The sequence below is a fragment of the Vulpes vulpes genome, chromosome 3, assembly GCF_048418805.1.
Source record: "Vulpes vulpes isolate BD-2025 chromosome 3, VulVul3, whole genome shotgun sequence".
Lineage (NCBI taxonomy): Eukaryota > Metazoa > Chordata > Mammalia > Carnivora > Canidae > Vulpes > Vulpes vulpes.
In genome coordinates, this window is record NC_132782.1 from 60,343,572 (window position 1) to 60,353,946 (window position 10,375).

The following is a 10,375-nucleotide window of genomic DNA, read 5'->3' on the forward strand; positions in this document are numbered from 1 at the left end:
ACCTGCAGATCTCAACAGATATGTGGTTTTTATTTCTCTTGAATAAATACGTAGGAGTAAAATTGCTGAGTTGTAAGGTAAATTTATGTTTAATGTTTTAGGAAACAGCCCAACTTTTTAAAGTAGCTATCCATTTTATATTTCTAGTTCCGATTTAACTACTTCCTTACCAATGGGTCAAAGTTGTTTGGTTTCTTTTTTTAAGATTTTATTTGTTTATTCAGGAGAGAGACAGAGAGAGAGGGGCAGAGACATAGGCAGAGGGAGAAGCAGACTCCCTGCGGGGAGCCCAATGTGGGACTCGATCCCGGAACTCCCGGATCACACCCTGAGCCAAAGGCAGATGGTTAACCACTGTGCCACACAGGCGTCCCTAGGTCAAAATTTTTAATACATTCTTTTTTTTTCAATTGTAAAAAACATATAACACCAAACTTACCTTTTTAGTCTTTTTTAAATGTGTATTCCAGTACTGTTAAGAATATTCATGTTACTGTGAGAAGGTCAACTTTTGTTCAAATTGGGTTTTCTTCATCTTTAAAAAAGATCCCAAGGCACCTGAGTTGAGCATCCGGCTCTTGATCTCAGCTAAGGTCTTGATCTCAGGGTTGTGAGTTCAAGCCTCACATTGGGCTTCATGTGAGGCATGGAGCCTACTTTAAAAAAAAAAAAGAAAAATCCCTTAGGTTCATTATTTCCACTCCTAGAGGTAATTAGTTCTACGTGTTTCCTATTTGTCCATCAGAGTTTTTCTCTGCATGTAGAAGTGTGCTTCATTATTTTTATTTACAATAAATAATCATCTAATTTGGTTATGCCGTATAAACTCTTCTGACATTTGCATTTTCCACTTACCTATTATATCTTGGGTATCTTTCCCTGTCTGTATATGTAGATCTGCCTCTTCTTTTTCATGTGTCACACCGTCCACGTTTAAGCTAGTTCTTCTGTATAGACTTTTGTTTGTTTGTTTTATTTCATTAGATTTCTCAGGGATTTTTGCCTGGATTGCTTGTGAAGGCAGCTCTTTGTTGATGTGTCTATACCATAGTAAGTAGTCCATGAGAGTGGAGCTCAGCTTTCTGCCTGGCCTCAGCTGTGCTCCGCTTTGCTTCCTCTGCACTATTCAACAGCTGTCACTGCCACGCTGCCTCTAAGAGAGGACCTGATATCCCTGCCCAGAGTCTAAGAAGCTAGTGCATAAAATTTCAGTTATTTACCCTAACTAGGAAGAAGTTATTCTGACTTAGTGAAAATTGAAATCCATAGCATATTTGTTGCTTTAAACTTTATTTTAACATGAGACTGACAGAAAGTTAAAAAGAGTGGTATAGAGGTACCTTTCACCCAGTTTTCCCCAGTGAATGTTTTACCGCATTTGCTTTATCCTTCTCTGCTTCCTTCTCTAAATAACACATTTTTTTCTTCAGAAGTTTAAAAGTTAGAGACATGATGTCCCTTGATCCATAAATAGTTAAATATATGTTGACCAAAAAACAAGGATAGTTCCTTATATAACTGTTGTACAATTTTCAAAATCAGGAAATTAACATGATACGGTACTATTATCTAATCCACAGATCTCTTTCATCAGTTATCCTAACATCCTTTATAGCAGAAGAAAATCCTGGATTATTCGTTTTCAGTTTTTGCCTCCTTTAATCTGGATACTCAGTTTTTCTTTGTGTGTCAGGACATTGACATTTTTAAAGAGTCTAGGCCAATTTGGATTTGTATAATATTTATACATGATGATTGGATCATATAATCAGAAATATCATAGAAGTGATACTGTATTCTTCACAGTGCATATTAGGCACAGGATGGGGATTTTTGTGTGTTACTGATGTTCACATTAATAATTTTGTTAGTGTGGTTCTGCCAGGTTTCTCCACTGTGTATATAGTTACTAATTTTTCTTTGTATTGAAATCATGTAAGTATACTGTAATTCTTCAAACTTGGACTCACCAGTTTTTGCATCTGTTGATCAGTTATTACTATGATGTTTGCTAAATGGTGATTTTCTCATTCCATGATTCATTCTATTTTGATTGGTTAGCTTTTTTCTGTAAGAAATGGTTTTCCCTCCTCTTTCTTCCTTTCCTATCACTGCAGACTCCTCAATTCCAATTTTATTCAGTGAGTTATAATTCTTTAATATCATCATCCCAGATTTAATGGCCAATGTGAGTCCCTTCAAGCTGGCCCCTGTGCTCTCATCATTCTTTCATGAGGCATAGCAAGTTATTCTGGATTTGTTTTGTACTTCTCCTGCCCCAGACCTGGAATCAGTCATTTTACAGAAGAATACCCTGATTCCTTTTAGTGGAGAATGATGTATTTAGAAACTAAGATCTGGGTGGTAAGTTTCCTCATTGCTACACAATATTTATAAAGTTTTGAGATTTTATTTTCAGATATATTTGCTAATTCTGTTAAGGAAAGTTACGTTTTAGAGAGTCTTAGTAAAAGTGCATTGGCTATTTATTTGGTGGAAAAGCTTTTGCTTTTGCTTGTTCTAAAATTCTTAAACTTCAGAATATCCCCCCCTCCCTGGTTTAAAAATATATATTTCGATGTGAACTTCATCTCCATAGGCCCTATATGTGGACCTATTTCTGAATAAGTACAATCCAAAAATAATGAACATTTTCTCCAGATAAACTAGTAGCAATTTTTTTTAAGCCTCAAATATATGGAGTCTTCTCAGTGTTTTGTGACATACTACAAAGGAAAATTTATCAAGAAAAATATTTTAAAATAATTATTCTTAATTTAAGATATAAACTGAAGATTTGGAAGTGTGTAAGGATACTCTTGGCTCTGGAATAGTTAAACTAGAAAGGAAAGAAAGCTCTTTTATAGGTTGATTTGTTTTGAATAAAGTGTATCTCATTGATACTTCTGATTTTCCTTCTCCTCTGGTGGCATGAACATGAGTAATCAGATGTTAGCTTTGTGGACTGAATAGCCATTTACTTTCTTTGTAAGCTAACATTAGATTTCAGTTAGGAGCCCGAGAAGTAACCTTGTAAGGAGAACTCTAATGTAGTCCGTTAACAGCCAGGCTTACTAAGTTCCTAAAAGCTACACCTTTGTGTTAGACCCTGACCAATCTTGTTTCTTTACTCTTTGAAGTGTGTCTTCAAAATAGGATTCACCATTCTTACCCATCTTTTATTTTTCAGAGATTTTGTAGAAATTCATGTAGTAAAGAGGAAGTACACGTGGCTTCAGCTGCTCAGTGTGACTTTAATTAAAGAAGCAAGAACAGAAGCACTGAGTGTGAGCTGAATGCAGCGTATGAGGTGGTCTAAATTTGTGGCCTTCACATCTCTTGGGTCCCACAGCCACCTGAAAGACTATCTTTTTTTTTGTTCTGTTTTTCTAATGTGCACACTTAAAAAGGGGAGGGTACAGGGGGAGAGAGAGAGAATTTTAAGCAGGCGCCACACTCCTCATGGGGCCTAATGTGGGGCTCAATCTCATGACCCTGAGTTCATGACCTGAGCCAAAATTAAGTCAGAACTTAATCAACTGAGCCACTCAGGTGCCCCTAGAAGATTATAATCTAATCTTCCCCACTTCCTGTTTTTGAGGGCTCTTGCAAGAAACAGATGTGTATATGCGATATTTCTACTTGTTATGATGCTCATGGATACTATAACCAGCTAAAAATGCCTCTCAGTATTTAGAACTATGAAAAAATTTAGCTTATCTGTCATTATAGTACCCAAATATGAATATTCATTTATAAAAAATATATATATTATCTTACCAATATATTATTATATGCGTTGTAAGACTCAATAGAAGTGGTGAAGAGATAAAAATAGATGACGTTCTAATAGGATCTTCTTGCATCTTGATGGATCTTTGGAAATTAGGATCAGGGTAGACTGATACTCTGTTCTCTGTATTAGTAGCAGCTGACAGGTCAAAACATCTGTGTCTGTGTGTTAGGGGACACTGATTAGTTGAGGCCAGAACATGAATTTTAGTATTAAAAAGTAGCAAACTGTTATCGATTAATAGCTCATTGAATTTTGAAATAACAGGAGTCAAATTGGGTGTCCATACGGAATCTCTGCAAGTGTATCCCACGCCAAACAAAACTAATACATATATGTGAAAATTTGAGCTAAGTAGATTTTCATTTAAATGAACTAAAGTTTTGGGGTGCCTGGGTGGCTCACTTGGTTCAGCAGCTGGCTCTTGGTGTCAGCCCAGGTCATGATATCATGGGTTGTGAGATCAAGCCCTGAGTCAGGCTTACACTCAGCAGGAGTCTGCTTGAAGATTCTTTCCCTCTGCCCCTCCTCCAACTCTCATGCATGTGCAGGTTCTCCTTTTTCTCAAATAAATAAATCTTTTTTTTTTTTTTTTTAAGATTTATTTATTTATGATAGACATAGAGAGAGAGAGAGGCAGAGGCACAGGATGAAGAAGAAGCAGGCTCCATGCCGGGAGCCTGATGTGGGACTCAATCCCGGGACTCCAGGATCGCGCCCTGGGCCAAAGGCAGGCGCCAAACCACTGAGCCACCCAGGGATCCCCTAAATAAATCTTTTTAAAAAATAAATGAAACTAAACTTTAAAAAAATTACAAAAAATATTATAAACACCCAGGTATGCATACCTGTGCCAAAATGATTTTTAGGAAATATTTGACAGAATGGTTCTTTGGCAAAAATACTCATTAAGGTTTTCTGTAGCATAGTCTTTTTTTTTTTTTTTTTTTTTTTTTTAATTTTATTTATGATAGTCACACAGAGAGAGAGAGAGGCAGAGACATAGGCAGAGGGAGAAGCAGGCTCCATGCACCGGGAGCCCGACGTGGGATTCGATTCCGGGTCTCCAGGATTGTGCCCTGGGCCAAAGGCAGGTGCCAAACCACTGCGCCACCCAGGGATCCCTGTAGCATAGTCTTTATGTTTTTTTTGGGAGGGGGTTGTTTTTGTTTTTTATATTTGTTGTAGGTGATTGTTGAAATTATATCTTCTTATTCTCTTACCAGGTAATAGATTCCATGGATGCATTAGATAAAGTTGTCCAAGAAAGAGAAGATGCCCTAAGACTTCTTCAGACTGGTCAAGAAAAAGCTAGACCTGGTGCTTGGAGAAGAGACATCTTTGGAAGAATCATCTGGTATATAGTTTTCATTGTGGTTTTTCTAAGATGAGAGTGGAAGTCTCATGCCTCACTCTCTTGTCTAGTATCTTTTATAAAAACTCTCACCATATGAAATATATTACAGATGTATCCAATGTAAACAGTGGTCCCTAAGCCCCTTTGGGGCCCTAGTACATGAATGAAGGTAGCATTATGTGGTAGGCTAGGCACCTGATTCTCGTGATTCAATTACTTGTTCTTTATGACAGTAGTTCCTAATCTTATGTCAGTTATATGACCTTTAGAGAATTTGATTAAAGTTATATAGATCCTTTCCCTAGAAAAATGTACACATGCACATATAATTTCAAAGGGTTATAAATACCATGAGGCTAATTTTTAGGATACATACCTGCCCATTATGAACCTGAAATTATAAAAGTTCTCAAAACAAAACAAAAAAAAGAAGTTCTCAAGGAATAAGGCCATATGAACCCATTTCAGAGTTTGCTCCCAGTGCCATGAGGGTAAGCCCTAGTCCAAATTATGAAACAGTTTATTTTCATAACATCTTTCTACCGTTTGTCCCTCTAGTTCCTGAAGTTCTTTCAGACTTTGGGAAAGGATCTGAATATAAATAATTGAAAAGATCCAGTGTAATCTGTCTCTTCCAGGGCTTTTTTACATTTGGATTAAGCTGCTAAAAGGAAGCGTACTTGGTAGAATTTTAAGCATCGGTCAGCAAAATGAAGAAGGCATTGTGCGTGGCTGGAGACTCCCTGTACTCTTGAAATTAAACAAGTTATAATAGTGCTTACTCATTAGATAGGATCTTTTAATGGAGTTTGCAGTAATGGGGCTGCTTGGAGCCAAATGTAGAGAAGTAGCTGTACTCTGTGTAATCCAATACAGAAAAGAGAAAAGTTACCAAAACATCTAACTAGAAACTTTATTTTTTACTAATATTTATTTGGATTAATTCAGTTGAGATCAATTAAGAAAGGGTGGAAATAGAGGAGAAAATCTGTGTCAGTATTAGAATCTGGATGAGTGCTGTTCTATTCTAGATTTTTAAAATTTTCCTTTTAACTTTTCCAGAGCTAAACAAAGTAGTGAACAAAGCAATTATATCATCTTTCCAACGTAGCTTATTAACTCAAACATTGTAATTCCAATGCCTTTTCTCTAATTTTCTATTGCATGTTATAAGTATTGCATGTTATGATATTTATAAGATAGCCTTTTAAATGCAGAGCTCCTTCTTAAAAAGTTTTTTTTCTGTCAAAAAGAACATATGGCATATCATAATATATTAATTATGCTAATGTTATTGCAGACGGAGAGAATCCTAAGCAGGCTCCATGCTGAGCACTCAGGGCTTGATTTCAGGACCCTCTCAGATCATGACCTGAGGCAAAATAAAGAGTCAGGTACTTAACGACTGAGCCACCCAGGCACCCCTGTAAAATCTTTTAAAAGCCAGTTTTTAAAAAAAGCCAGTTTAAAAAAAAAGCCAGTTCTATGCATTTTATTGAAAACATATTTAGCTCAAAGATGGCTGAAACTCTGTTTGTAAAAAGTGAAAAATATATTAAATATTTTCTAGTAAGGCAGTATCTTTTTGCTTTCTTGGCAGGCACAAATTCAAGCAGTGGCCTATACCTTGGTACCTAAATAAAAGATACAATAGGAAACGATTCTTTGCAATGCCCTATGTGGAACGTTTTGTCAGGTGAGCACAGTACCCTTAATAACGAAACTTATCTTTTCATTAGATGACACAAGTTAAGCTTTTACATAAGTAATACATGTTCGTTATGGAAAAAAAAATAGAAGAATCAGGTAGAAAAGATGAAATTAAAGTCTTACATAATCTCACCATCCAGAAATAGCTTCTTTTAACATTTTAGTGTATATGCTTTCAAAAATTTTTATTGCCTTTCTGTTCGTCAATCTCTATGTAAGTACATGATTAAATTCCTCTCTAATGTGAAAAGGAACATCCAAATACTTTACATAACATATGAGCTCATATTTATTGCAAGGTTGATGAAATGAAAAGGGGCTAGGGTGAGGAGAGGAGCCTGCTGCATTAAATCTGAAGTCATATTATCTTACAGAATGTTGATTTCCAAATATTTTCTATAAAATTTTTTTCTTCATTGGGTTTATTATTCAACAGGGAGAATATATATATAGGACCTCTGTTATAATAGTAGAGTGAAGTGGTTCCATAAGACCGCAGCTAATAATTATAAAAACAAAGAAGGATTTTAGAAAACAGCTATTTTAGAATACTAGATCCACATCCAAAAGCAGACAGAATCCAAACTGCAATTGGAAGGGGAGAGAATTCAGGTCAAGTGTGCTGCTCAATTCCCATGGCAGTGGCTGCGGAGAGAAGCAGGGTGGGGAGAACATCAAGGTTACTGGCTAGAGATCAGAATTCAAGGCAGGAAAGCAGCTAGAAATTTAAGTAAATTCTGGCAGCATAAAAAAACCACAGCTTTTAAACAACTGCCTTAGATCATATGGTCTACTTTCATCAAGAGTTCTTTAAAAACTTACTTTCTCTCCCAAGATGATATTTCCATACCATACATACATACATACATACATACATACATACATATGCTTAAAAAATAAAATACATCTTTTAAACTGGACTTTCAGATCTTATGGTATATTTTAGAAACATAGTTTAAATTTTTCGTCTTTCTCATCAAACTAGCTGCCTCTCCTTATTTCCAATTTGATCTATTGTAATGTGACTTCTAATAAAAGGTATGTATTTCGTCTTCCTCTTTGTTCCTGACACAGGGCTCCTAAAACCCCTGTGGGGATGGGGAGTGTCTTCTGTTATGTTAATAACTTTTGGAGAGCACCTTGTGATGGGGTCTAGTTGCCAGAGGAACCACCTTCGAATAGCTGGTTGAAACTTTCAGGCCCACTCCCTGATTTCTGGAGAGAGGAAGGGGGCTGGAGGTGAATCAGTTGCTAGTGGCCAATGATTTAATCACGCATGCCTTTGTAATGAATCCTCCATAAAAACCCAAGAGGACAGGCAGGGTTCAGGGAGCTTCCCTGTTGGTGAGTGGCACTTGGTGATTGGAGAGTGGAACACCCTACTCCTCCTTGCCCTATGCACCTCTTCTGTCTGTATGCTGAGTTTCTATCCTTTTATAATAAATCAATAATGTAGTGAGTAAAAAAAAAAAATGATCTAGTGAGTAAAGGGATTTCTTTAATTCTGTGAGCGACTCCGGCAAATTAGTCGAAACCAAGGAGTGGGTCTTGGGAACCTGAGTTATAGCCAGCCCGTCAGAAGTACAGACAACCACCTGGACTTGGAACTAGCATCTGAAGTTCAAGAAGGGAGAGGGAGTTGTGCGAATTTCCAGGCTGTAGCAGGTTGTTGAGCGCAGCTGACAGCCTCTGATCCAATTCCCACCTAGGTAGTGTTAGAATTAAGTTGACGTCTCAGACATTCTGCTTGTGTCTGAGAATTGCTTGGTTGGGGGGGGGGGGGGACCACCATCAGTGGAATTAGGTCCAGAACCCCTTGATATGGTACATCCATTCTACACGGGCATTAAGCATCCCTCGTCCTTTTCATCAGCAGTCCTTTAGATGCAGTCAGTCTTTAATTCTGCCTGCAGGTCTGCGTCTTCCTTTGTACTCCGGCTCTGCCCTAGTGCATTCCCTCTTCATCAAAATGAAATTTTTTTTTTTTTTAAGATTTATTTATTTATGATAGACACAGATAGAGAGAGGCAGAGACACAGGCAGAGGGAGAAGCAGGCTCCATGCCGGGACCCCGACGTGGGACTCGATCCCGGGACTCCAGGATCGCGCCCTGGGCCAAAGACAGGCGCCAAACAGCTGAGCCACCCAGGGATCCCCTCAAAATGAATTCTTGAACATCTTCCTTACTCCAGTCCATTCAAATACTGCTTCCTGGCTAATTTTCCTCAAACCTTTCTATCACATCAGCACTGTTGAAAAATTTATAGAACAAATCCCAACTCCTTCCCACCCAGTGTTTCCACAACTTAAGTGTTACCTGTTTATCCTTCATAAAAGGCAGACCTTCTCCTTGTTTCCTGAACAGTCTTGCTCATTTTCCCCTCTTTTGCTGCTCCTTTATTTACAAGCCTGAAATTTCCATTACTCACATTTTAAGGCCCAGTTCATGATGATAAGCAATTGAAGAAATTTATCTGTCCTTTTTCCCTCCACGATTTCTCCAAGCCTAATGTGCTATTTGGTTCTTTTGTCTCTTATTCGTGTAAGGTGAAGCTATAAATACTTTTAAAATGTGTGAGAATTTATTAATCCAGGGTCACTCTTACACGCCTTACTATGTATGTTCTAATTATTGTTTTTGAAACTACATTTCTTAGCCTTACCTTCAGAGCATGAAGCATAATCTTCTGAAGTCTTAAGAATAGCTAACCTTTATTCTCTCATATGGGTTTATTATTATTTTTTAATGGCCAAAATTTAGTTGGAGCAAAGATTGATTAATAGAGTGACTAATATGATTTCAGCTTTGCTTAGCTTTTACGTTTAACTTACAAAATAGCTCATATTTTTAAAAAAATACATTTATTTTGGTCTTCACCCAAATGGAATTAGTCTCAAATTTCTGACCTCTCTCACAGCACTAGCATATTAAGATATTCATCGCATCTCTCTTAATTCTTGTTTTATAAACTTTTGCCTAGTGATCAATAAAATTTCCTGGAAAATATCAACTCGAGTACAGTAGAGGCTTGACATCCATGAATTTATTGTTAGCAATTTTGATTCGTAAGTGACCCTACAGGTTGAAAGAATTTAGCTGAGGCACAAATGCTTCACGCTTTGGGATGCTGATGGGTAGAAGCAAACTCCCTTAGAGAGCGGCAAGTCTAATTAGCACCTAATCATCATCTCTTAGTAGTTTTATTCTCTATGTTGCAGGGAAAAATGAAATGGTAGACTGAGTGCTATTTGGAATTAGGGGAATTCCTAAAACTCTCAGGATGTATTCTCAGGATACAAAAAAAATCTATTGTGTTCAGTAAAAACTGGTGCTTTTAAAATAAAATATAGAAAGGTAGCCCAGTCTCTTACAGGCTCACAAGCTCTGTTCATTCTTTTCAGGTTGGAAAGAGAGGAATTGGTATAGGGTTACAGATGGTTTTGATTTCATGTTCATCTTTGACTTGTGTAGGTTTACAGTGATTTTCAAGTTTAATAGTCTACATGACACACCT

General features: G+C 37.1%; 1 protein-coding gene across 6 annotated transcripts in view; it reads left to right on the forward strand.

Moving 5' to 3' along the window:
• Positions 1–10,375, forward strand: part of MRPL47 (mitochondrial ribosomal protein L47) — a 28,750-nt gene that overhangs the window by 15,928 nt on the left and 2,447 nt on the right. For all 6 annotated transcript variants that reach the window (XM_026007205.2, XM_072752623.1, XM_026007206.2 and 3 more), the window contains 2 exons: positions 5,020–5,150; positions 6,751–6,846. In XM_026007205.2, the coding sequence (XP_025862990.1) occupies positions 5,020–5,150; positions 6,751–6,846 (227 nt within the window). The remainder of the gene's footprint in view (positions 1–5,019; positions 5,151–6,750; positions 6,847–10,375) is intronic.